Genomic DNA, 27,472 nt, shown 5'->3' on the forward strand with positions numbered 1-27,472 from the left:
TCAGAACTGAGGTATGGGACTGTATAGAGGGCGCCCAGGCTTGGGACCAGGGGACAGGGCTCCTGAAACCAGGACTGGAGGCCAGAGAGGCCTACCCTGCAGTGACAAAGTAGGACACTGCACAGCGGGGAGCTCCAAGCTCTGGAACCATGCGGGGAGGCTGGAAGGGGATCCCCTGGGGAAAAGAGGAGCCCACCCTTCCCACCCCACCACCACCACTACCACCTACGCTCTGTGTAGTGAATGATGCGGGAGGCCATGTCCCCAGCCCCGAAGGTGGTATAGGGCGTGAGGCGGACCTCATAGCTGTGGGGCACACGGAGGTCAGTCAGGATGTACTCCAGCAGCTGCCCCTTTTCCACGCGCCGCACTGGGATGGCCTTCACCATGGCGTTGTGCTGATTCAGCTGCAGATACAGGGTGTTTCCAGATGCCCAGATGGCCACACCCTCCACCACAGCACCGGCCCAGGCCCTGGTGTGACTTGGAGGGTGTGGTGGGGGGGCAGGGGCAGGGAGCAGAAAGAATAAAAACGAGGAAACCAGACCCTCAGTTTCCCCATCTGTGAGAGAGGGCAATCGCTCCTACCGCGCCTCCCTCCTCAGCCCATCTGAATAACACAGGATAGCAACTCGTATTGAACAATAAACGTGTGCTGGGCACTGTTCAAGGTGATTTGCCATTAGTAACCCACTTAATCCTCAAAATTCTAGTCTTCTGAGGCGGAACGTTATAATGACTCCCATTTTACAGATAAAGAAACTGAGGCCAAACAGATGTGGTTTGCCCTAGCTCACACAGAGCAGAATTCTAGCCTAGGCGGTCCACCCCAGAGCCACACTTTCACCCTCCACACCTACTGCCCCTTGGGCGGAAGAACCACATGGAATTAAACTTGACACAAGAACAGCATAGTCTGGCCTTGCATTCTAGAGACCCTGTGGAGAAAACTGCCTCCCTCCCCACCCTAAGCTCCTAACTCAAGAGTAGATTCTGTGTCTTGTGAGCAGAGCTAGCTCTGCCCCCTTTCTTCTGTACAAACCCAGCAGACCCAGCCCAGTTTTCAGGGCAGGGCCCGGAGCATGGGGCCAGAGAGGGTCCCTAAAACCTTCCAGCTTCTGCTGCTGTGTCCAGAAAACTTTCTCTCTGGCTCTAAAGTGTAGTCTGCAAAGGGGTCAGATGTGTCCAAGCCCTGCCTCCAACCACTTCTCATGGTTTGATGGACATTCCCAGGGTCAGCCTGCCCCTCCTCATGCCTCCACCCCCGCCCCAGCCCTGTCCCCCTTGGCCCACCTGGCGGACACTGAGTCTGTAGTTGAGCAGGGGGTCCACAGCATCGGGCTCCCTCTGGGTCCACTGCAGCACATAGGAGTAGTTCTTGGACAGCTTGTGGCTGCGGGTGGGGTTGGGGGTGTCGAAGTAAAACTCCGGGCTGTAGGCTTTGGCTGAGAGGGTGGGGAGGGGGCGTGGGGCCGTGAAGGGTGGGGGATGGGGAGAGACACAGAAAGAGGAGGTGCGGGAGAGGGAGACAGAGAAAGATGGCAAGAAACAGGGACAAGGGTATATGGAGACAAAGAGAAAGGGAACATAGTGAAGAGAGGAGATGGTGGGAGAGGAGGATATTGGGGGAGTGAGGGTGGAGTAGGAGGGAAAGTGTGAAGTGGAGAAAAGGGGGATTGGGAATTCCAAGATGCGGTATTGGTGAGAACAGAGAGGGAAAGGCCAAGGAAAAAACGAGAGAAAAGAGAAATTTGGGAAGACACAGAGGAGGGACATTAGGGAGGGAAAGAGGATGGGGGAAAAGACGCAAAGAAGGGTCAAGGATATTGAGGTGGAAGGAAGAGAGGAGAAGGACACAGAGAGAAAAAAGATGGGGAGACAGGGGAAGTGTGGGAGAACAGGGGAGAGGGGAAGGAGGTGGGAAATGTCATAGGGGCCTCTGGCTGGCAGGGCTGGGGGGGGGGTGCGGCTGGGGAGTGACCTGTGGTCCTGGCCCCCTGTTTTTGACTGAAGAGATGCAAACAAGACCTAAAGGGGCACCCGGTTAGTTGGGGGCTGCTGGGAGAGCTGGGGATGCAGAAGGGGACAGGCACACCTGGGGTTCTCCTCCAGGGGCGCTGCCACCAGCTCTGAAAAGGAACCAGCTCTCCCTCAACGAAGAGAAAGGGGGTCAGAAACTCCTTTGGCCTCTATGCGTTCCCCTCAGCCCTCACCATGACCTCCGACCCTTTCTGACTCACCTATGCCTGCCTGCAGCCCCAAACAGCCCACCCAGGAATGACTTGAGATATGGGCTGACAGGGATTTCTGGGCACCAGGGGGCCCGAACCTCGGGGGTGACAGCTCAGGAAATGTGTGCTGGCTGGCCCAGAACCACCCACGACGTTCCAGAGAAGCTGTTGAGTCGTCTTCTCTCCTCTTAGCTACAGCTCAGGCCCCTCACATGGGGCCTGCAGTTAGGAAAAGATGGGGTCCTCCGTCCGCAGCCTCTGCGGCCAAGGACTAAGTAGGAGGGGCTTGAAATGTGAGGTCTGGGGTGGGGCGATGCCCGGGGCTTGAGTGAGCAGGTTTAAGCCTCGTGTGGGCGGGCCTGGACCGCACTTGCCCCCAAGAAAGAAGGAAACGGAAAGCTGGGATTGGACGAGGCTCGAAGGGAGCCTATGCCTCGCAGCTGGGGCCCAGGCGCGGCGTGGATGAGTCTTTAAAGGGAAGGGCCCATACCTGGCGCTCGCGGGTCTAGAAGAGCGAAGCCTAATCCCGGGGAAGTAGGGGCTTGAAAGAGGCAGGGCCGTCCGAGGCCAAGGGGAAGGAGGCTAAGCTAAAACAGGCGGGGTTTAGGGCACATAAAAGCGGCCCTTGAGAAGAAAAGATCCTACACCTGGAGGGGCTGTGAGTGAATTGCTACAGCCAGTCTAGAGGGGACCTAAAAGACGTCACAGTTTGGTGCAGGCGGCATGGGCGGGGTTTAGACCTGGCGTGGGCGGGTCTTGGAAAGGCAGAGGCCTAAACCTAGCGAAGGCGGGCTGGAAAGGGGCGGGGCCCAGGCAGGGTGTGGGCGGGGCTGGAGTTGGGGCGGAGCCTAGCCCCAGGTGGACGCGATTGGGTGGGGCGGGACCCACGGGACGCTCACCCGAGACCTGAAAGAGGCAGGTAGCAGAGCCCACGTCGTTCGAGATGCTGCATTCGTAGCTGCCGCTGCTGTCGCGGGTGACGGCGTCGAGGCGCAGTTCAGAGTGGTCGGGGGCCTCGGCGGCGACGGGGACAGCAGGCGGCGGAGGCAGCAGCTGCCCTTTGAAGCGCCACACTGCCGAGGCGATACGCTGGGGGCTGCCCCGCAGTAGCGAGCAGCGCAGCAGCACGGGCCGGCCCAGCGCTTGGCGCACATCCTGGGAGCTGGGCTCCACCTCCGGCGGGACTGGGGGCGGGGGCGGCGGTCAGCGGGGCCGGATGGGGCTTGAGGAGCGGCCCGATCGGAGGCAACGCACTCGACCCTGCTCCCGCACCCCCCAGCCTGGAGGGATCTCAGAGCTATACACATTCGTAACATAGACAGTAGCCGTGCTCCTACCTCCCTGACCTGCCCATACCCACCCCCTCCCGGCCAGTTCCTCCAGCCATGCTTCCCAGACTGGGCCTCTAGTCTTGCCTCGAATCCTTCGCTCACACTCCTCTCCCCGACCCTCCCCCACGTAGTGAAAAGCTGCATAACGTCGGGGTTTAGAGCAAGATCCCCAGAGCTAGATAGGTGCCTTAGGTTCAAATCCCAGCCCAGCTTCAAACTAGCCGGTAGGGCCTTAGGCAAGTTACTTATCCTGTGACTCGGTTTCTCTATTTGTAAAAATAAGGGAATAGTAGAGTCTACTTATAGGGCTGTGAAGGGTTAAATGAGTTCATGCTCTTAGAATGCTCTTAAAATGCTCTTAGAACAGTGCTTGGCAAGAGCTGAACGAGGTTTGTTAACTCTCATCCTTACCTTACACTATCATCCTTACACTATCAGCTCCCTTGAAGGTCTTTCAAACTCCCATTTCTACCTGTCAAAATCAGTTATTTCTTTGCTCACTGGGTCCCTAGGAATGAAGATGGGGGCGGGAAAGTGGAAACGTTGACAAGGGCCACAGACCTCCCATATTAGAACACGGGGTAGGGGGTGGCAGGGTTTTAGGCATATCAGCAGTACGTGGAGGGGATTGGTTGGACTGGAGGGTATAAAGGGGTGAAGAAGGGGCAGGTCAGCCCGTGAACCGGGAGGGACAGCTCAGAAGGTAGTCCATGTGGGGCGATGAGACTCACACTGCACGTTCAGCTGCACCTGGGCTTCGCGGGGGCGCACGTTGAAACCATTATACCGAGCCGTCTGGCAGCGGTAGGTCCCACTCATGTCGCGGCTCACGTGCTCCAGCCGCAGCTTCCCGTCCGGGGTCTCCTCCAGTGGCAGCCCCGAGGGCAGCAGCGCAGCCTCCTTGTCCACGCGGGACCAGAGCACCGGCGGCCGCGGCTTGCCTCGAACCTCGCACTGCAGCTCAGCGGGCGAGCCCTCCCGCACTGTGACCACGGCCCTTCCCTTGGGCACGCTGATGGTGGGAGGCACTGCGGTGGGGAGGCCGGCAGGAGCAGAGTTAGAGCTCCCGCTAGCCTCTGCTTTTGGGCTTCTGCTTTCCTCCCCCTAGGTCTTAGCCTCTCTTCCCCATCCCAGATGTCCCAAAGATCCCTCGGTATCTCCAAAACACAACACACCGCCCCCAGTTCTCTCCACCTCAGGGTCTCCCAACTCAGAAAGAGATTCTGAAGCCTATTCCTTCTTTCCCTTTAGCCCAACAAAAGGGGGTTTTCCACCTTTTAAACAGCTCTACCCACTGACCTCTTCCTTCAACCCCCTCTCTCCTGCCCACTGGCCCCAATCTAGTTAGAGCTTCCATTTGTCTTCTGGTGTGTTATCACAGATGCCTAGTCTGTCCCCCAACATGCTTACCCTTTCTTCCAAAGTCAGAGAATATCTGGAGTTTGGCAGGGCGCTCAGCCAGAAGAACCATTAAGTCTCCCAGCCTGGGTTAGGTCTAGCTGTGGCCACATGACTAAATTCTGGCCAATGGGATGTGACAGAAAATGAGGGTCCTCCAACGGAAAGACTGTGCCCCTCTTCTCCTCCTGCCTATGGGCTGGAATGCAGATTGATGGCTGCAGCTGGACCTGCCATTGTGGACAAGGGGGCCCACACTAGGGATAATGGAATATGGAGACAAGATGGAGCCCGGGGCCCTGAGGACTCGGAGCAGCTGAGCCATTATTCCAGCCTGGAGCACTCACTTTTATGAGGAAACGAAATACATATCTAGCTCATTTAAGCCGCTAGTAGAATTTTGGGATTTTCTGCTACACACAGCCAAACCCAATCCAACCCAACACAATGCCCAACTGGAGGGTCTTTTAAAGACTTCCATGGGTCCCATCCTACATCCCATCAAACAAATTAAAATGTCCTACACCAAATATAAATTGTAAATAACTCTACAAGGCAAGCTGAGGTCCGGCTTTCTGGTTAGGATCATTCATACTCTTGTAAACATTTATACATGTATTGGCTTTAATTGTACAGTTTTCTCTTTGTATTTTGGAGCCAATTAATTTGTTTTTCCAGGTCTAAATTATTTCCATAGGCTCTTAAATAGCTTCCATGCCCCAGGCATCAGGCTAATGAGCTAAATGGAGTAAATGGCCCTGCACCCATGGATTTCCCTTTTTCTAAAACGTCCCAGCTCCCAACCCTTCTGTGCCCCCACAGGCCAAAGGGCTGTCTCCTTCCTTTGAGGCTGCACTGCCCTCAGCTTAAAGTTCCAGAACCTTGGCTCTGTAAACAAGACCCTTGTGCTCCAGCCTCTGCCACTCCCCAGCCTCATCTTCTCTCTCCCATCCTGTATCCCAGCTATGGGATCCACTTGTAAGGGACACGCTCCCTGGATGTGAGGTCTTTTCCCTGTGCAAGAGTCAGGATGGAAGGGGCCTCCGAGGCCATCAGGTTCACTATCTCACAGAGGGGAAACTGAGGCCCAGAGAGTTAAAGAGGCTTAGCCAAAGCCAGCCAGCATCTTGGTGTAAAGGGCTAGGGACTGGAGATGAGATTCTAGAGACTCTCTCCAAAATCATCTGCTCCAAACTCCTGTCATTCTGTAAACCCTTCAGGGGTGGCTCTAAAGTCAAACTGTCTGGGTTCGAATCCCAGCTACACTACTTATTGTCTGTTAACTTAGGTGAGCTTCTTAAACTCCCTGAGCCTGTTTCTTCATCTCTAAAAACTGATGATGAACTACCCCCATAAGGTAAACCATGAAAGTGAATGAGATAAATATGAAATCATCAGAACAGAGTAAACACTCAATAAATGTTAGTCATTATTTCATTGTTGTTATTTATTATTTTTTGAATAAAGACCCAAATCCCTGCATTATGTGGTACCTGCTGACCCATCCACTCTCTTCCATCTCATGCCATTCTCCCAGCTGTACTTTGGTCCCCACACTTACCTCCCTCAGGGCCTTTGCACATGCTGCTTCTGTGGCCTCCCTTTTTCTTTTTCTTTCACCCTCCCTTGTTCTCTTTTGCCTAGCAAAGTCCTACCCCTCCCTCAGATCTCAGATCAAACATTCTATCTTAGGAAACTTTCCTGACTTGTGTATCACAGTTTGCAGTGATATATTTATTTGTGAGACTATCAGAAAAATGTTTGCCTTCCTGCTTCGTTCAATGCCAGCAGAACTCATTTTGCCCACCATTCTACCCAGAGCCTAGGACAATGCCTGGCATACAACAGGTGCTTCATAAATGTGTGCAGAACACAGAATCAACACAATCATGTTCCCCTCACTCTGATCTCCTTTCTCCAAACTACTGTGCCCACCTTCCCTCTGTGGGCCTCTCTAGCTCCCTCCCCTGCCCAACACACACACCCATGCCGTCTCAGCTGCCCACCTGTCTCAGAGGAGATGTTGACCTCGACGCTGAGGTCAGGCACGGGTGCCCCTGGGAAGGAAGCCACGCACAGGTAGGTGCCATAGTCGCTGAAGTGCAGGTCAATGAGCTCTAGGCTGCTCGTGACCGCAGGCAACTCAGGGTCATTTCGGGTCACCAGCAGCCTCTTGGACATGCGTGCCGGCTTGCCGTTCTTGAACCACTGGTAGGTCACCTTCTCCTGGGGTACCGCATCCACGTGGCATGACAGCTTCAGGTCCTGTCCCAGCTGTATGTTCTCACTCTCTTTGATCACATCTGGGGTGATCTGGAATGTAGCGTTCTTCATGGCTATGGGCAGAAGGGGAGGGAGAGGTGGCTGGGGCTGGCCCAGAGCCAAGGGTCTATGTCCCACCCCCATTCAGACCTGGCTTCTCTCCTTGAACTGCCAAGTTTGGAGGCTCCAACCCCACACAACCACCACCACCCCCAAGAGAAATCACTGCTTTGCTTGGAAATGATCCTGCTTGCTCAGATGCGTTTTTAAAAATTCAAAACAGCTGGCTGTAGAAAAGTAGGTTTATTAACTGTCATAGGTGCTCTTGACTGAACATGAGAGACACTGTTCCAAACCCTTGACGTGGTTTTACTCATCTCACCCATCCCACAGTCTTGCAGTGAGGCACTTAGCTGTCCCCATTTTACAAAGGAGAGAACTGAGACCCAGACGGTTTAAGTCACTTGCCCAAAGAAATAGCCAACCTTGAATTCAGACTCGGCCGGCACTCTTAAAACCTGCACTGCTTTATTTTTATTCTTGTTTTAAACCGTGAATATGCAAAGTACAAATTTTGGAAAGAGGTACCAGAATGTAATAGCATTTCTATCTAGAGAGTGGGGCTGAGGGGAAATTTTAATTTGCACATTTTTATCCTTTTGTACTGTTTGCTTCTGCAGCAACAAGTGTGTGCAATTTTTATAATAAAAGCCTAATACAATCACTTTACATGAAATTATATAAAACACAGAGTTTAGGGGAAAAGGGTCTAGCCTCTTTGAAAAATCTGAATGCTTGTGCTCGCTTCGGCAGCACATATACTGAAAAATCTGAATGCTGTCGGACATAGCCAAGAGTTAGAATTCTTCTCCTTCTTTTTAAGTAGGCTCCACATCCAACGTGGAGTCCAAAGAAGGGCTTGAACACCTGACCCTGAGATCAAGACCTGAGCTGAGATCAAGAGTTGGACACTGGGGGCACCTGGGTGGCTCAGTAGGTTAAAGCCTCTGCCTTCGGCCCAGGTCATGATCCCAGGGTCCTGGGATCGAGCCCCACGTTGGGCTCTCTGCTCAGCGGGGAGCCTGCTTCCCTTCCTCTCTGCCTGCCTCTTTGCCTACTTGTGATCTCTGTCTGTCAAATAAATAAATAAAAATCTTTAAAAAAAAAAAAAAAGAGTTGGACACTGAATTGACTGAGCCTCCCCAGGCGGCCCTAGACAGAATTCTCAGTAGTGGGTGCTAATTCGACTGGTCCCTGGTACAACAGCCAAGAACCAGGACTGGGCTGGGCAAAAAAGGCTATGTGTCACCCTAAGAGGGGACCATAAGTATGTGATATAAACTTCAATCTCCAGGTTTTAAAGGCCAAATGGAATTAGGTGGTAAAGAATATCTGACAGGAAAAAAAGATCAAAGAAAAAAGTAGCTATCAGCAACAATCTGGCTACGGTCTTTCTTGCTCTGATTAAGTAAAAAGCCACCCAGAGCTAGCTTCTTCTTGTGAGAAGAGTCAGAAAAGAGAATAGTTGGAGGGGGCAGAACAAAAAAGAGAGACCATTTCAGCAGAAGACTCTCCACTGGATTTGACAGAAGCTATACTTTATTTTTCAAGGGTTAAAGAGCTGCAAACAAGCCTGGATCTTTAAAATCTTCAAATAAATAAGCAACAAACAAACAACAACCTAAAGTTACTTCTAAGTCCGAAAAATTTCAAGTTTTCTCTTTAGGGGCGCCTGGCTGGCTCAGTCAGTATAGTATGTGACTCTTGGTCTCAGGGTCGTGAGTTCAAGCCCCATGTTGGGTGCAAAGATTACTTAAATAAATAAAACTTTAAAAAAAGCTTTCTCCTTCAAGCCCAGTAGCAAAATCAAGATCACACTGAGAAGCGAATGAGGCTGAGGTTTAATAAGGAGGGTGTTTATACTTCTTTAATTGTGCCCCAAGTTTTGTATCATTTTTACATTTAGTAATTACCTTCAGACTCACTGACACGCTTTGCAAATAAAGATTTGCATTTGGGGTATGTGCAAATTATGTTATTTTCATTTTAATTCTGTGAAAAATGTAGAAACCATTGTATGCTTCGGGAAGAGTCAGGAAATATCTCTTAAAGATTGGAATGTCCACATTTAGCTTTTGGCAGCCTCCATTTTCCAATCTAAGAAAAATGTAGGCAATCAGGATGCCTGGGTGGCTCAGTCAGTTAAGCATCTGCCTTTGGCTCAGGTCACGATCCAGGGTCCTGGGTTCAAGTCCTGCACTGGGCTCCCTGCTGCATGGGGAGACTGCTTCTTCTTCCTCTGCCTCTCTCTCTCTCTCTCATGAATAAATAAAAAGTCTTTTTTTTTTTAAAAAGTGAGTAATCTGGGGCGCCTGAGTGGCTCAGGGGGTTAAAGCCTCTGCCTTCGGCTCATAATCCCAGGTCACAATCCCAGGGTCCTGGGATCGATCCCCACATCACGCTCTCTGCTCAGCGGGGAGCCTGCTTCCTCCTCTCTCTCTGCCTGCCTCTCTGCCTACTTGTGATCTCTGAGTGTCAAATAGATTTAAAAAAAAAAGTGAGTAATCAATGCCAGCCCTTCCCACTTCTTCCATTGTTGAGATGACATTTGGAAATGTACATCACAAATAAAACTTTATACAAATTGTAGTCCTGCTGCCAGCAGACAGACCTCAGAATTGCAGGGAAATCAAAGTGCCTGGAACACGGCCCCTCAGCAAATCTTATCTACCAAAAGGAAGCAGACAAGCCCCTTTCCCAGTTCCCCAGTGGTTTCTGGAGGGCAGCCCCCCCACCCCCATCTGCCTCCCGAGTCCCTCCCGCCCCTTCAGACCCACGTACATCGCACCAGCAGGTTGACCGTCTTCTTGGCAGGGTTGCCCACGTTGTTGGTGGCTGTGCAGTTGTAGTAGCCAGAGTCCCGGGCCTGCACTGAAGGGATGCTGAGGGTGCCACTCTGGGCCAGAGCGCCCAGGGGCAGTGGGCCCGGCCCATGGGACCACTGCAGCTGGGGTAAGGGATCACCGCCTGTCAGCAGACACTGTACGGTCACATTCTCCCCCGGGTTTACCACCAGAGTTTCATTCACAGACAGCTTCAGGGCTGGTGGTGCTATGAGGACAAGGAGGTGGGGTCTTAGGGGACTGTGAGGCAGCGCTGAGGGAGCTGGGGGGGAGGAGAACCCATGGGCTTGGGGAAGGCCTGAAGGAAGACTGGGGAGAAGGCAGGGAGCAGGCAGAGGGGAGGAAGGGAGATGCTCATGGTGCGGTGCGTAGAGTCCTGTGTGGGGCGGGGCACTGTCTCCTAGCTGGGAAGTCAGCCCGGGTGGGTGAGGGGGTCGGGCAGGGAAGTCCTGTACCCGTGGTGTTGGTGAGCCGGAAGGTGATGGCCTTGTCCGGGATGCCACACACGTTGCGTACAGACACCTGGCAGGTGTAGCTGGCGTAGTCCTGGGGCCGCAGGTTCTTCAGCTTCAGGACCTTGGTCTCCCCCTAGGTAGCAGCAGTGCACTGGGGTGAGGGGCCTGCTTGGGTCCCAGGGATCCCACACACATTCACCCAGCACCATAGGCAGAAGCAAATTCCTCCTTTAATTCCCATCTTTCCAACCTCCACAGTTTATCCTTAGGGAGCCGCAGCCTGGGGTGGATGCTGCCCACTCCGTACCTTGAGCTTCTCTGCATCTGATGCTGTCCTGGGACACACTGGCCAGGACCAAGGCTTCAGTTCTCCCCCTCTGGGAAATGGGGGGTAAGGAAGGACTCCTGCTCTGTCTTACAACCTATGCAAACATGGGGCTGGCCCCCAGGCCATGTCCACACATTGAGCCTTGCCACCTGGGATAGCTACCTCGGAAAGCCTCCCCTGGTAGGACAGCGTCCTCACCACCTCCCGGGACTGCAGGGGTCTGGTGGGAAGTGCAGTCATCTCTCTGGCCCCAGCTACCACTGCACCTGCCCGAGTTCCCAATACTCTGCCAGCCAGAAGACTGAGGCATCACGTGCCTACTCCTGGTTGCAGGTGGGGGGGGGGGTGCCTTTCCTAACTAGCCATGACCCTGGAGGACATGTTGCCTGGGGGATTCTCCTGTCCTCCCTGACCTTTCTGCCCTGATTTCATTTGGCTCAGGATGTCTGAAGCCCAATCAGAATGTATGCCTCTGACATCAGAACAGAATAACTGGAGTCAGGGCCGTCCCTGGAACTCAGGATCATGAGACCTCAGTTTTCACATCCCCCTCCCCTGTAGGGTGCAGAAGGAAGAGTGTGGGGCAAGCCATGAGGAGACCAGGCGGCTACTGTCAATCCTGACCTGGGTGTAGAGGGGCTCATAGATGTCGACCCCATTGTCCTGGCTGTGAGACAGGGTGTCAGAGCCCCGCTTCCAGATGAAGCGGGCAGGCGGGTTGGAGTTGACAGTACAGCGCAGGAACACCGTCTTCTCCTGGTAGAAGTTGCCTCGAACATCGCTCACTGTCTGGTGCACCGTCAGCACGGGCTCATCCAGGTCTGCAAGGATACCACGCCGGGGGGAGTCAGGGCTGGCTGACCCAAAGGTAGGGGACTGGGTTTTCTGGCAGCCCCCGAGGAAAGCTAAGCTACTCTCAAGGGAAGCTTCCAGAGAGCCAGATGGTCTCCCAGCCCACAAGATAGACCAACCCATTAGAGGCAGGGGAATAGACTTAACAGCTTCCCAGCTGTCCCTGCCCCCGACCCTGCACGGGGGTGTCTTTCTTCACCTTCCCATCATGGGATGGAGAAAGCAGCTGCAGACTGGAAATCAGGACACTGGTTCAGATCCTGGGTTAGCTGCTAATTTGCAGTGTGACTTGCCTAAGTCCCTTCTCTCTCTGGGCTTGTTTCCTCACTGGTAAATTGGACTAGGTTGGTGGTTCTCACCTTTGTTTGCATGACAGAATCACATGGATACTTTTCTTTTCAATACCACTGCCTGGCATAGCTAACTGATGGTGTCAGAAGTCAGAAGAATGATTGCCTCTAAGGAGATTATTGACTGGGAGGGAACATGAGGGAATTTTCTGTGGTCCTGGAAATGCTCTTGAACTGGATGGTGTTTACACATGCATAGACATAAAAACTCATTGAACTGTACATTTAAGGTTAGTGTACTCTATTGGATGTAGGTTAATCCTCAATTAAAAAAAAAAAAAGTTTAAGAAAAGATCCCAATGTCTGGGCCCCATACCCAATTACATCAGAATCTCTGGAAGTGGAACCAAGGCATCAGTAGTTTCTTATAAAGACCCCCAGACATTCTAATGGACAGCCAGCATTGTGAACCAAAGGTACCCACATTACACAGCCTAACATCCTATGACAAGTGTCCCATCATTCTGTCCTCACACAGCCCACTTGGACAGAAGTCATAACAAAGGCCAGGGGTGGAGGTAGGGCATGGATGACATCTAAGCCATTCCTGCCAGTCCCTTCCAGCACCAATAAATCAAGAAATGACCCTTACCCCCAGGATTTGGCAGGACTTTGGGTGACTGATGGAGGACAGAAGGGTCCAAGATTCCATTGCTCACCACTTGGGGATCTCACTTTGGAGGGGAGGGGCACAGGGCATATCTAATGGGTAGGTTCATTGTAGACATTAAGATGGCACAAGACAGGTCCCTTGGCTTGCCCCTGGGGCTTCTGGGTAACTAGAGTCAGCCTGGGCTAGCACAGAGGCGGGTGGCAAGCAGTGAAATAGCCTCTTGGGGTTAAGGGGTATCTCTATGGCAGGCAGGTAGGGACTAGGGGCTTCCCTTTCAACCAGCAGTCAGGACTAAGGGGTGCTTGGTCCTGTAAGTGGTGGGGGCAGGGAGGTTTCAGAGCTGCCCCTGGGGCCAAAGCAGAGACATGAGGTACTATGGGAAGGGCACCAGAGCAGTCAAGAGAACCTTTGCGGGTGAACAAGTCACAACTCCCTGCGCCCCCGCCCCCCCCCCCCCCGCCCACGGCATAACCTCATAACCTGTGAAAATCGTCTAATCCAACCTATCCCACCCTCCCTGAACACTTGAGAGGGCTGCTGCAGGGTTTGTATGGATTATGGGGGGACGCGTGTTAAGGGTATAGGGTGAGACACACCATAGGAACAGCAGGTAATGCCCCTTTAGGCCGGGAGTCTCTATTGTGCTCTTCCACGAGGGGTCGCTTCGCCAGCCTCCTTTCTACCCACCTCCTCCAGCCCAGCCTGAGCATCCTGGGGGCACCACCAGCCCCAACTCACACTGCACGTCCACGCGTATAGATTTGATGGCAGGCACACCCACGCCATTCTCAGCCTTGCAGTAGTAGCGGCCGCCCTGCGTGCGCGCAATGCGCTCGATGCGCAGCGTCTCGTTGAACACCGATGTCTCCTGGAACTTATCTGAGGCGCTGCCAGCCGTCTTGGTCCAGCGCACCTGGGTCCACGGGGGAAGGGCAGAGTAGCCACGGCAGTGAGGGGATGAGCAGGGAGGATGGGGCGTCTCCCTCCTACCCCATTGTTTTTCCTGAGTACCCATGGAGCACTTCCACTCCCCAAAACCAATCCCCCCAGGGGAATACAGGATGGGGTAGAATGCCTTGGGAAGGAATCTGGGGAATCTAGGGTCAGAGGGAGGGAGCTTTAAAGAAGGAAGTATAGCGCAGTGGTTAAGAGGCAAGTTGGATCGGCCAAAATTACGCCCCCCCTTTCCTGCCCTCCTTTCCTCATTGGGAAAATGGAAAATATTACCCCCACCTAGGGTTCCTGAAAGGACTAAATGTGCCTTAGTGTCCATAAGACTAAGAATTTTCTAAAATTTTTGGTGGCCCTGGGTAGGTTACTCCTCTCTCAACTTCAGATTTTTCATCTGCAGGAGAGGCCTATGGGGTAGCCAGCCTTCAAGATGGTGGCCAGTGATCCCGGTCTCTAGTTCTTTTTTCTGGGGTGCTCTCCCACTTTGTACGAGGGATGGGCTGTATGACTCATATAACACAGTTGGCCTGATGGTATGTCACTGCCAAGATCAGGTTATGAAGGACTGTGATTTGTCTTGAGGAAAGCCATCTGGCTTGCCATGAGCAGCCCACTGGAGGGAGGAGGGGTCCACCGGGGAAGAAGGGAAACATCAGGTCAACAGCCACAAGAAGTAGACTACAAGCGGGTCCTCTCATCCCAGTCAGTTCTCAAATGGCTGCAACTTCCTCAGAGACCACGAGCCAGAACCAGCCAGCTAAGCCGCTTCTGGATTCTGGTCCAATAGGAATGGTGAGGCAACAAGCATTTGTTGTTCTGAGCCCCTGAGTTTGAGAGCATTTGTTACACAGCAGTAGATAACTATAACTATTACACAGCATAATTTACACTTTGCAGAGGTTTAGAAACAAGCGTAACGCACCTAAGTGTAGCCCCCGGTATATATTCATCACTCAATGAATTTCCCTTATTATTAACATTGCTGTAGATTGTGGCGAACTAGCAAGAATCACACAAGACACTGGAGCAACTACTCAGAGTAGCAGGGGTTTAAGAAAAAATGATCAATTCCAGGTCATTAAATCTTAAGAATTGGAGAGTAGTGTAAGGAAGCTTCCAATTTAAATTTGGGGAGGATTGCTTATTACTGAGACAGGGCAAAGCCCCTGATCTCAGTGAAGAGGGCAGGCCATAGGCCATAAAACAAGGTCGGGGAGAAGTAGGTGAAGGGCAACTTTCTCATGCAGGATATGGCCACTGCAGGGTTTGTACTTTTCTTCAATTCTACAAAATTCTCAGCCTTTATCTCTTTAGATGTTGCCTTCTCACAGTTTTCTCTAGTCTGTCCTAAGTTTATGTTGTACCTTGTCATTCTAGCCTCCATATCTCCCAACTTCCTTTTCATATTTTCCATCTCTTGATCTTCTCCAGACTGCACTGTAGTTGATTTCCTCAGATATATTCATCCAATTCACTAATTTTCTCTTTAGCTATCTCTATGGTATTGAGCCCAAATTTTTCAAAAGACCATATTGTTTTTATTTCTAGGATTTCTACTTGGTTTTCGCCCTCATATCTAACTAATCAGGTTGTATAATCTTTCATTCTATCTTTAAACCCTTCAAACATGTTTATTTTCAAGATCCTTTCAGATGGCTCTGATTTGTCTGTTTCCTCAGATGTGAATTGTTCAATTCTTCAAGTCTCTGGACTGGCCCTCCTGGCGCTGTATTTCTAAATATTGTTTTAAAATTTTACTCCACGGGCTTGTATTCCATGGGAGTTTTCTTCCACATAAGTTCCATGTGGGCCCTCACAGACCTGTGTTGGGTGTTGCTTTATGGTTGCCTATGCCCAAGACCCATGGGTTCACAGGTTCCAGCTAGTTTTTACATTAGTTTCTTAGCTTTGGTGTCCTCATCACTTAGACGGTGGACACAGACAGCCCAAGGGGTGTGCTCCTATACAAACGACATTTTGTACACACGTCCAGAAGCAGACTCTGCTCTCTGCTGTCACTCTGGGCTGTGGGACAGAGAACTTCTGGGCCCCATTCACAGGGGGTGCCCTTGTCAAGCTTCCTGCTTTAGGTAGAGAGTCCATGTGTAGCTTCCAGCCACAGATGAACCTGTGGCCTCAACTCATACTCCCTGTGCATCTATTCATGCTACTATCCCTGAGGTGGCTACATAGTTCAAGCCCCTCCAAGGATATGTTCTTCACATTCTGCTCACTGCCATTGCTACAGATTCTTTCTTCATTTTGGCCTTTGAGATTCCTACTCTCTTGTTATTTGTTTGGAGTGGGGAATTCCGTATCCACTCCTTCCTCCAGCCTGACCTCAGAGTGGGCTATGAGATGCTCCTTCCCTGTTCCCCTGCTATATTGGATGCTCCATGACAACGGGAACTGTAACTGCATCTTCAGGGCCTATCACAGCACTGGGCACATAGCAGGTGCTCAGTAAATACGTGTTTAATGAACTGAGCAAACAAGGAGGTAGACAGCATTTCAGGAGAGGTGAACAGCAGTGGCTAATGCAGGAACAAACAGGGTTTCTTTGGGCAAGTGTGACTGGAGCATAGTATGAGTATGAGAAGGATGGCAGTGGGGCCAAACTGTGTGTCTGTGGGTTTCTTCAATTCCATCCCTAGCAGCCTGAACTGGGTCTGGTAGGTAATAGGTAAACCATGGAAGGTCTCTGAGCAGGGGAGTAATATTCCATCATATTACAGCAGGTCTGAGGATGACAATTCTGGGAGCAGGGTACAGAAGTGAATTGGAGGGGGAGATGTGGGAACATGGTGGGGGTGGGGGGCAGTTAGCCTACTGCAATGGTCCAAGGGCTAGGATTGCAGGTCTGAGCTTTAGAGGTAATGAGGAATAGAAACAGAAGGTCCATGCAAGAGACATAAAAACAGAAGCCTCAGAGGCTGGCTACATGTGGGGAATGAGATGGCACACAGCCATATTGTATCCAATATGACATGAATGACATCGTGGATGGAAATAGAAAAAAGAATGTGTGGGCACACACTGAGCCCCAGCCACAAACCACTCATAAAGGCAATGCACAAGGGGACACACGCAGGTGGCCAGTGCAGCTTTAGGGAGAGATGGCCCAGTGGCCTCCCTCGTGTTCCGGGGGACCATACTGACATCGCACCTGACGCAAACAGCAACTGAAGAATGTCAGCATCGCTATCACTTGAAAACAAAACTTAGAGAAGAAGCAAGAGGTGTTGATGGTCTCAGGTTGAGTCCTTCGCAGTTTCCTTGTCCTTTTATTTGTCTCCAGGCCAAACCTATCAAAGCCATCCCTGTGCCCCCAAATTACTCAAAAAAATGCTTCTGCATTTCATTGTCTTCTCCAGGACCCAGTGAAGAATCTTCTGCTGCTCTTAAATACCACAGCCGTTCACCCACAAATTCCAACTATCCCTCCAGCCCACCTCCTGCCTCTTCCCATCAGCTTTAGTGATAACTGGCCAACTGTTCTGACTAAACCACATACTTGGTCTGTGACAAAATATACCTGGCATTACCAGATACTCCTCTTCCACTGCTTTCTATTGCTTTCAGTCTTTTAACCTCAAGAGTGTGGGGCTTGCCTACCTGAAGCTTCCCAAAGAGGAAGAATGCATCCTATGTGGTTGGTAACATCCAGAACCCCCAACCCAAAGACAGACACACTGTGGGGAAGTGTGCTAATAAGCTACAGAGAACACGGGTACTGGATTCAGGGTTCTGCTTCCACCCTTCCAGGAGCTGTGTGATCTTGGGAGTTCACTCAGCCTCCTCAGGCTTTGATTTCCTCAGCTGTGTAACAGAAGCCCTCATGTCTCCCCCACAGCCTGGTCGTGAGGCGCCAAAGAGAAGACGTTGGGGAAGCACATAACACAGTGTCAGTGCGTGAGGGCTGCCCTCACATGGAGGCGGAATATGCCTCTGAGGAAGTGTCTGCCCCACAGATACAAAGGGAATGAAGTGGAATTGAACAACTGCCATTTAATTTTTCCCCTCAGTCGTCAATGTTTTCAGGTGAATAAGCTCATGGCCTCCAGCCCTTCCCTACAGGGTTCATTTTCTAGCTCTTTCCCAGACCCAGTCTTTTGTCTTGTGTTGGCTTGCCAACTTTGTCTGCCTCTTGTCCCCAGCTCCCACCGCCTCTTCCGTGGCTCTGATCCCAGGGTGGACTGGAGACTGAGGAGGCGAGGCCAGGGGGGCGCTTACCTGGGGCCGAGGGTGCCCGGTGACGAGGCACTGCAGCATGAGGGTGTCCCCCTCCCGGATGGTGTAGACACGCTCACTGATGTTGTCCTCCTTCACCACACACGCCTGGCCTGCATGGACAATTTGAGCCTGGGCAGGAGCTGGAAGTGGGGAGAGGGGACAGGTTTAGGCAAGAGGCGCCAAGGCCAGAGGGGGTGGTCTAAGGTTCCCGCCTCTGAGTATGTTAGCGGGAGGCACATTCCAGACTTCCCCAGGCCATTCCTCAGAGGCCTGACTTGTTGAGCTCTAGAAAGGACACTCCCAGGGCCACAGGCCAGAACCAGAAAGGTCAAGGACTCAGCAAGAGGTCAGTTCCTCCTCAGCCCTCTCTCTTTGCAAGAGATCTGGGCTGTCAGTGAGCTGATGAGTATGAGGGGCTCAGTATCTGTATAAAATTGGTTGTCACTCGATGAGCATCGATGTCTTAGCAGCCCCTGTCATAGAAGATGCTAGAGCTGCCCCCCCCCCCCGCCCCACACCTGGTGGGGGCATCCACGCCCCAGCTTCTGGAAGTATTAGCTGCTAGGTGCACAGAGCTTACCTTCCCCTGGGAATTGTCCTTCACCAGAAATGCCCAGGAGATCACCCCTTTCCCAAATACACACACACAGAGTCCAAGGACTGATAGCCACTTACACTCCACAGTCCCCTGAGAACAGGTTGAGGCTAAAGCAACTGAACCACATTCTTGCCTGGCTGCTCCCCATTCCAATGTCTGCTGAGAGCACTTTCTCAGTAAATCATGTGCCTGACCTGCACCCCTTCAACTATCCTAGGCTTTACTTTTAGAGAGCTTGATCAAGATATCTCCCAGTCCCACAGACTGCCCATTCCCCTTATCCAAAGGCCTGTTACTCTTCCCTCATTGTTCCCTGAGCCTGGGTCAACCTTCTCAAGGGACGGAAGCTCTCTCTGGGGGCCTGGAAGCTCTCAAAAGAGTGGCTCCTCCCTGGCCTTTCTCACAGGGACCAGGGCCAGGGGACCACAGCAGGATGTGGTTACAACACCCAAAGGGAAGATCACTGACTGGGAGAAGTACGCAGCCCCTCCCTAAGTGTCCAGCCCCCAGCCCAGCAATGTTTGGGCTCTGAAGAGGAGGGCAAGGCCTCCGAGTTCATACCTGTCTGCTCACAGCTGTGGGATGAAGAAAGTGGAGGTGGGCACCAGGGGCACAATGGGGTGAAAACAGAGTCCTTGCCCTAAAGAGGGGCTCAAGGGTGAGGTAAAGCCTGTACATAAAATGTGTAACTTCCTCCAGGAAGCCTCCCCTGACTGACCGGTGCCCACCCTCCTCCTGTACCCATCACTCTCCCAGTGTGACAAAAGAGCCTCGATCTGCCTGTCTGCCAGATCCAGGGTTCTAGCCTTTCCGTCTACCAAACCATGAGTTCTACCTTATTATTCCCAGCACAAGGCCTTGAATACAGTGGGCAATCAATGAACACTGAATGGGTGAATTTACAAGAATATCCCATGGTGATGTTGCTAAGCATCATAAAAGAGGTACAGAAGGCCCTCGTAGGTCAGAGGAGAGAAAGAGAGAGAGGGCTCTGTTAGAGGAAGAATCCCAAAAGGCTCTAGGAGGAAGCAACTTTCTCACCAGGTCTCAGGGAAGCTTTGTGCTGGGTGACAGGGCAGAGTCCTATATTATATATATTACTTGGAGTAAACCATGAGTGATCTCTGGACCTTTATTTTCTCATCTCTAAAACAGAGAGAATGCTGCCGGCCCTGACAACTCATGAGGGTGGGTGTGACAGTAACAGACTGGATGAGACGTCCTTAGTAAACCCTGATGTGTCCTGTAGTTACCCCAAGCAGCGCCTTACCAGAGTCTCTCCAACCAACACGGATGGGACAGTCGTGAACTATTACAGAGGTGGGTATACAGAGCAGCCCAGCTGTAGGTCAGAAAGCTTGTGGGGTAGCAACTGGGAGTAACACAGGCCATGCTGAACCATTAGAGTCTCTACAAACAGTAGCAGGTTCTGCAAATAGTAGCAGCTGCCAGCAGTCAAGAGTCTGAGCATCCACACCACCGTTCTTCCTGCCTGGCTGTCATAGAGGAAGGAACCGAGGACAACTGTCAGGAGACAAGCTCTGCAACCTTGGGCCAGTCAGACCTCATGGTCCTCAGTTTCCTCTCCTATGGCAGAGGAGCAGATTAGATGACCTCTGAGATCCTTCTCAACTTATACTTTCTATAAATTTTGTAATCGGTGCATAGTCCATAGATAAGATGCACCCTGGAATCCAGGGAATGGGTCTGAAACTGTCACCCTTTGTGACAAAAATGCATGAACATCACCATTCCGTGGAAGAGAGGGCCATCTGTGGCCAAGGTCCAAAGGAAATCTCATCAGGAAACAACCCCCCCATGCACAGTGAGCATGCCAGTTGCTGATAAGACCAGAAGGTTGCGTGGATGTCTACAAGAGGCCTGGGGTGCCTCTCCACAAGGAAGACATTGATTTAACAGGTTCCAGTGGAAGATAAGCTGTAATCTTGGACACTGTGGCTTGCCCGTAGCCAAGCAGTGTTGTAACAACAGAAGGTTCAGTGACTGATAAGGAATACTGAAAAGGAGCTGGAGAGCTGGACTTTCTCAGGGTCTGGCCAGCACAAAGTCTGGCCCGCAGACACAAGGCCTCTGGCCACCGGCCACGTTTCCTCACTAGAGAAGGGGCATCATGGATGGTAACATCACTAAGATGACCTAACATTAACTCTTAAGAGGATCAACCTCTAAAATGATAGAACCACTGTGGAAGAGATTTTGGCAGTACCTCCTCGAGCTAGACAAGGGTGTCCCATGAAATAGCAACTCCACTCCTGTGTAGTGCCCAGTGCGAATGAGTGTTTACAACAACCAAACAATAGGTCCAAGAATATCCATAGCAGCTGTATTCATTAGAGCTAAAAATGAGAAACCACCCATAGGTCCATCAAGACTAGCATGGGTAGGGATGCCTGGGTGGTTCAGTGGGCTAAAGCCTCTGCCTTCGGCTCGGGTCATGATACCAGGGTCCTGGGATCAAGCCCCGCATCGGGCTCTCTGCTCAGCAGGGAGCCTGCTTCCCCCCACTCTCTCTCTGCCTGCCTCTCTGCCTACTTGTGATCTCTCTCTGTCAAATAAGTAAATAAAATCTTTAAAAAAAAAAAAAAAGACTAGCATGGGTAAATACATTCTGGTACAATCATACACTGGAATATTACACAAAAATAAAATTAAAAAAAATAAAACAAAATAAAATAACGCCTGATAGACACAACAGCACTGTTGATCTCACCTGGACAATCTGGGTGGAAGAACTCAGACACAAAGGAGTAAATAGTAAATGACTTCATGTGTCTGAAATCCAAAATTGGAAAAACTGATTTTAAAGTAACAGTGGTTGCCCTTAGGTGGGGATGAGGGTTATTTGCTAGGAAGGGCACACCAGAAGTTTCTGGGGAGAAGGTGGGATCCCATCGGATCTGGTGGAGAGGTCTACATCTGAATTTGAGTGGTGGTTATATGAGCGGACGTATATGTAAAAATGCATCAGGTTATTTGCTTAAGATTTGGCTGTTCCTAAGTACACTTCAATTTTTAAAAATTGCCATTTGAGGTTATCTAGTTTCCTTGGTTGACACAAACCATTACAACTACCCACTCCCTTTACTCTGATTCCTATTTGATGAGCTGCTTCCCATGGTTGACTTGTTCGAGGTGTAGATTTTCCCTCTGGAGCAAGGGGTGCACAGGACCCCATGGCCTTGGTATTTCAATTTGCTGGTGGCCTCCCACTGAGCTTTGTTAACGTGAACCAGTCTCCCCCACTCTGCTTACCCCTGGAATGGCTAGAATTGTGTTTTGGACCCCGAACCAACAGAGTCCCCACCAAGTCCCAGGCCCCCAAAGGCTCTGCCCCACTTAACCTCAGCCTCCTGCTCCACATGCCCTAGGAAGGCAATGCTAATGGCAGCAGCTTCTATTCCAAAGGCAACCAGGCCAGGACCGGTGTCAAGAGGCACCATGACATCATAATCCCTTCATTCAGTCTGTCAAACAACAAATGCTTCAAGCCGGCAGCTGCTGCTTGGGTGCGGGAGAGACTATCAGGAAAAGCAAACAATGACGGAGCAGTGTTGGGGAGATGGATAGCAAACAAGGGAACAGAAATGAACAGGATGGCTTCAGAGTTCTGTAAGTGCTAGGACTACTTTCAAACAGGGGATGCGTCCAGGAACAGCGAGCAGAGGAGAGATATCCTTTAGAGAAATGGGAAAAGAAGACAATCTGGGACTAATGCCTGCCTCTGCTACCCACCCACTGGGTGACGTTAGGTAAGTTACTTAACCTCTCTGAGCCTAAGCCTCTCCCTTCATAAAATGGGAACAATAATACCTTCTCCTGGGGCTGGCATGAGGGTTTAAGACAACGTCTGTAAAACATCTGGCCAAACAATATGTGCTCTCTCAATAAATGACGGATCCTGAGATGATGAAGTAGGAGCAAGAGTTTGGGGCAGGAGAGCGCCCTCTGGAGGCAGGAGGGCAAACCCTCAAAATCCCAGAGTAGAGACGCTCAAAGCAGTCATGAAGCCAGTAGGATGTTTCACTGAAATGTTAAAATTCATGTTGAGGGTGGTGCAAGGCCTCGGAGGAGCTGGGAACAGGGCAGAGGGATGAGGCCCCTTCGGAGCACTCCTCTCAGCTTCCCAGAACACTCAGCTCTCAGCAAGTTACTTCGTGACTTTAGCAAGTTACTTAAGCCTTCATTTTCTCACTTGTAAAATGGGCTTGTTATGAGGGATACGTAAGTAAACTCACATCAAGGGCCGAAAACAGGGCTTTTCAGTAACAGAAGCCATCTTTTCAGAAACAGTAAGCCATCTAAACATAGTAGCTAGCATCATTATTCTAGAAATGATCCCACACTCCTCTCAAGAACCCACCTCCCTGGGGCAGGGGTGGTGGGGCGCTGCAAGCCCTTTCCATGAAAGGACCAGCCTTAATGTTACAGATAGTGATGAGTGATACCTTCCTGGCGTCTGCTGTATATATTTCCAAGCTCCTCTGCCTCGTTCTGAGAGGCAGAAATAGTAAGTTTTATTTAGCCTCTTTTGGCAGAGAAGATAGCAGAGGTCCAGAAAAGGAAATGCCCTCTCCTCATCACTCACGGACACGGAATATGAGCAGAGCGGGGACTTGAACCCAGGCCTTTCACCTGCTAGCTTAGAACTCTGTTCACTGTCCCAGTCCTCCACAGATTCCCCTACCCCTCCTGTGTCACTGGGGAGCCTGCTGCCATGCCAACTCCAAGGCTGTCAGAGTTTGTATTGTAAGGTCCTTGGGAATTTTGGAGGCTGGATTTGATCATCTCTGTTTGACACCACATTGATGGATAGAAGATAGGACAGGAGTTTAGAACCGCGTATGTTTCCCTGCCTCTGGTCTATGAGACTTTTCCGAGTTCACTCTCCTGAGCTCTCTCAACGAAGCCCCACGGAAAAGGAAAATGGGATCTCCCAACCTGTGTGCCATAAAGTGTTCATTGATAGTCCTCTGCCAAACCAGGATGCTAATGCTGCACCTTCTCTCTCCTTCCCAGAGTGTCTCTGCACCCGAGTGTAGATTTTCAAAGGCTCTGAAAAGTCCCTTAGTAAACATACCCATGTAACTTAGTTTAAGCCAGTGCTTTCCAAATGTATTTGATCCTTCTTCACAGAGGATCTCCTAGCATCTTGAGAGAGAGAAGTGCTGTGGAAAACAAGTGGAGAAATACTGATCCCAAGCTCAATATAAAACGAATGTCTGTCAAGTCAAGTCAAGTACGATGGCCCTCCCCCCCCAGCCCTGTGGCTGAGCACGACCAAACGGCATGAGAGATGTCACGCACAGGGCAGCATAATAAGGAGAACAGCTGAGGCGGAAATAGTGGGTCCCTAGTAGAAGGCTTCTGGCCTATTGGCTCACTCCTTTTTCCTCCAGAAAGCATACACCCCAAATTATAGGTGGGGGTCAGGACCGCGAGCACCCAGCAGCCCAGTGAGGAAGGCTCACACTCTCAAGGATTCATGGTAAGACAAGTTCAACTTGCCCACTAGGCTTCGGAAGAGAATTCTCACTGGAACCTGGGGGGCAATTTCCTCAGAGACCCCCATCCCTCATGAGAGAATCTCTTCCCCGGCACTAGTCAAGGTGTGGGAGGTGCTGTTAACCACGCAAGGAGCTTCCAGTAAGATGTAGAGCCAAAGAAGGCAGGCAATGAAATGAATGGAAACCCTTCATTTAAAGCTCCAGCAGCTTTCCTTCAGGTCTCTTCCCCACGCAGCATTCTAAAAGGTTAATCATCGTCAGATGGGGGCTGTGGTCCTGCTTCCTGCTCCCTACTCTTTCTGGAAAGGTGTGTGGCTACAGGCCCCGGAAACTTTCAGAGGAGGCGGGGGTGGGGAAGGAGAAGAGAAGGGAGCTGCAGACTTTCCCACCTGGCATCGGTTCATTCTGCCCCATTAGCAGATGGCAGGGCGAGGGCCACCATCCTCACAGCCTCCCACGAGCATCCATGAGTGTTCTGAGCCAGGCAGTACGGAATCAGGATCTGCGTTCCGGTCCTGGCTCCACCAGTCCGCACACCCTTATGAGCATGAGGGGCTGAGCTTGGTGCTGGGGAGAGTCCAGGGAAGTGTGCAGTCCTGGAAAAGCTGGGATAAGGACAATGCCTATAAAGGCCTGCTGAGCCGCAGAAAGGAGGCAGGGAGGGATCGGCTGGGAGCTGGAGTTAAGGCTCCAGTGTCCCCCAACCCACCCCCCTAACTTAACAATAACATCACGATATATACACACGAATAGCAAGTTACTCTGCGCAAAGAGTAATGTGCAGCCTTGTGTCAAGTGTTTCATGTCTATTATCTCATGCATTGCTCATAACAAGCCTTTTGCTCCCATTTGTCAGATCAGGAAACTGAGGCTCGGCAAGAGCCTTAGAAGCCATCTTTCTGCTCTGCCTCCCCCTTGGCCCTGGCTGTCTGTGGCGCTGGCTAACACCTGTCCTCTGTTCACCACCCAGGATGGACCATAGGACTTCTCCAAACCCAGGGGAAGCTCCAATTCAATACTGGGAAAAACCAATCTGAAACAGTCTCCCTTAAACCACGCCATCTCCTCTGACCCCACCTTAATGCTGGTCATCTTGAGGGATGAGTACGTTGAGGTTAAGTACGTTGTCCAAGGACGCCCTGCTGATTTAGTCTGACTCTCTGACTTTTATGCTAAGCCCTGTGCGTTTCCAGCTCCCGAGGGCCTGGCACAGTGCTGGGGGCTCAGGATGCAGGACGTGCTCTCCAAGTCACTAGTTGGGTCAGTCCCAGGCAGCATCCTTAGAAGCCATCTTTCTGTGCTCCTCCCAGCTCCTGGTTCGCACATGTTTATCGATCCTTTTATGCACGTAATGCAAATGGACACTTAATAATTTAGCAGAGTTAACAGTGCTGAAATATTAACAGGCTTTTCCCTTTTAATTAGCTGCTCAGAGAATGGCGGCTAGGGTCTGGGAGGAAGCTCGTGGGGCAGGCCCCTGGCCAGCTCCGCCTGGGTACCTTTCTTCCGGGGATGATGTTAGGGCATACCTCTCCAACAAACCACAGGCCGTTAAACATGGACCTCTTGGGAAAATTAACCCTTCTGTGCTCTCCACAGCAGGGCTTTGCTCTGCCTCCCCCTTGGCCCTGGCTGTCTGTGGCGCTGGCTAACACCTGTCCTCTGTTCATCACCCAGGATGGACCATAGGACTTCTCCAAACCCAGGGGAAGCTCCAATTCAATACTGGGAAAAACCAATCTGAAACAGTCTCCCTTAAACCACGCCATCTCCTCTGACCCCACCTTAATGCTGGTCGTCTTGAGGGACACCTGGCCTGGCTTAGTCAGTTGAAGCATCCAGCTCTTGGTTTTGGCTCAGGTCATGATCTCAGGGTCGCAGGATGGAGCCCTGCACTGGGCTCTGCTCAGTGGGGAATCTGTTTGGGATTCTCTGTCTCTCTCCCCCACCCCTTGTGCTCTCACTCTCTCTCATTCTCTCTTAAATAAATATATCTTAAAAAAAAGAATGCCAGTCATCTTGAAGGGAAGCCTCATCACACTCTACCCTACACACCTGTGGACATTCTCTCAGGTCATTAGACCTCAGTGCACACTGTGGTCTATCCTCCCTCTCCATCCTCCTATCGCTCCTGGCCTTCCAGCCTTTCAAAGGACACACACAATTGCCTGTTTATTTGCCACTGAATCTTTGATTTGTTCTGCAGGATTTCCTAAGCACCTATTGTGTGACCTATTCTGCCCTCAGCACTGGGACGCAAGACAAAGTAACGCAGAGCCACCCTCAGTGAAGAACTGCTGTCCTCACTTTGCTGCAGATCCCATTAGTGTTTGCGCTCTACACCGGAGTCCTTTTCTTGCTCATCACAACCAAACCTGTATTCAGCCAACCTCCTCTTTGGCCACAGAAATCTCCCCAACTCCAGCACGGATATTTCTGACCTCCAAATACAAGGTGCTATCCCTGAATATGAGAGCAGCCACAGCAGAAGGGTTGAGTGCTTGGGCTGCCACCCTATCACCACGACTAAACATAAAAACAGGCAGGGCCTGCTACTGTCTGCAGAGCCTGCTCCTATTTGCAGGAGCAGATACTGTTTTCAGAGCCTAGTACTGTTTGCAGAGCCTAGTACAGTTTGCAGAGCCCAACATTTTGGGCAGAGCCTGACCCTCTTGACAAGATTTCTCTGCCAGCAGTGGTGGCCAGTCCATTGCCCAGGCCCAGGGAATGCCCAACACCCTCGCACCCACATCTGACTTCATCAGAAGGCACACAGTGTTTGAGAGTGCCCGGTGATACGCAGACTCTTCCTTGTCTATGGATTAGTAGAAGTCTAATGGGCACCCCACTAATGGAACTCTGGATGTTGGGACAAACCACCAAGAAAGTCCCCAACTTGGGGACTCTGAGGTGCCCTGGGAGAAGTTATAAGGGGCTTTCTCCCTCAGTCACAGAAGATCAGGATCAAAACTCTCAATGGTGAGGGCAGCTCTAACCAGTGCAGGCGGGACACTCACGGAAGACCAAGGAGAGGCACACGCCCTAAATCTGGCACTGCTTGACCCGAAGCTGTATGTGTAAGCCTGACGGGCAGCCCAGATGGTGTGGGACGAGGTGCAGGGGATAGGACTCTACTGCTCATTTCCCTACTGTTGGGCTAGTCATTCAGCCTTGTGAAGCCTCAGTTTCCTCAATCGGCAAATGGAGAAAAAAGACATCTCGGGCAGTAGTGGAAATAACTTCTGGGTTATGAGAATTAAATGAGATCGCTCACATCAGGTACATAACACAAGGACTGGTATCTCAGTAGGTACTTCGTAAATTTGAGTCCCTTTTCCATTTGATAATATAGCCCGGGACCCTGTGGAAACCAGTTCAAAGAGCCTGCAAGAAGAAAATGTAACACTGGATGCAGAGGTCTACTTTGAGGGGGAACACCACA

At 51.3% G+C, this 27,472-nt stretch overlaps 1 protein-coding gene across 6 annotated transcripts in view; it reads right to left on the reverse strand.

Moving 5' to 3' along the window:
* The window catches only part of MDGA1 (MAM domain containing glycosylphosphatidylinositol anchor 1), a 59,206-nt gene that overhangs the window by 11,006 nt on the left and 20,728 nt on the right, over nt 1-27,472 (reverse strand). For 2 of the 6 annotated variants that reach the window (XM_032339805.1, XM_032339809.1), the window contains exons 2-11: nt 17,908-18,047; nt 13,462-13,636; nt 11,533-11,729; nt 10,581-10,713; nt 10,064-10,333; nt 6,967-7,296; nt 4,294-4,590; nt 3,131-3,415; nt 1,294-1,445; nt 230-407 (exon numbers count right to left, since the gene is read on the reverse strand). In XM_032339805.1, coding sequence (XP_032195696.1) covers nt 230-407; nt 1,294-1,445; nt 3,131-3,415; nt 4,294-4,590; nt 6,967-7,296; nt 10,064-10,333; nt 10,581-10,713; nt 11,533-11,729; nt 13,462-13,636; nt 17,908-18,047 — 2,157 coding nt within the window. Of the gene's footprint in view, nt 1-229; nt 408-1,293; nt 1,446-3,130; nt 3,416-4,293; nt 4,591-6,966; nt 7,297-10,063; nt 10,334-10,580; nt 10,714-11,532; nt 11,730-13,461; nt 13,637-17,907; nt 18,048-19,340; nt 19,361-19,775; nt 20,137-21,867; nt 21,927-27,472 lie in introns of those variants that run through there. The other 4 variants (XM_032339807.1, XM_032339808.1, XM_032339810.1 and 1 more) reach the window with 4 other exon arrangements.

This window comes from Mustela erminea, chromosome 4 (assembly GCF_009829155.1).
Source record: "Mustela erminea isolate mMusErm1 chromosome 4, mMusErm1.Pri, whole genome shotgun sequence".
NCBI lineage: Eukaryota > Metazoa > Chordata > Mammalia > Carnivora > Mustelidae > Mustela > Mustela erminea.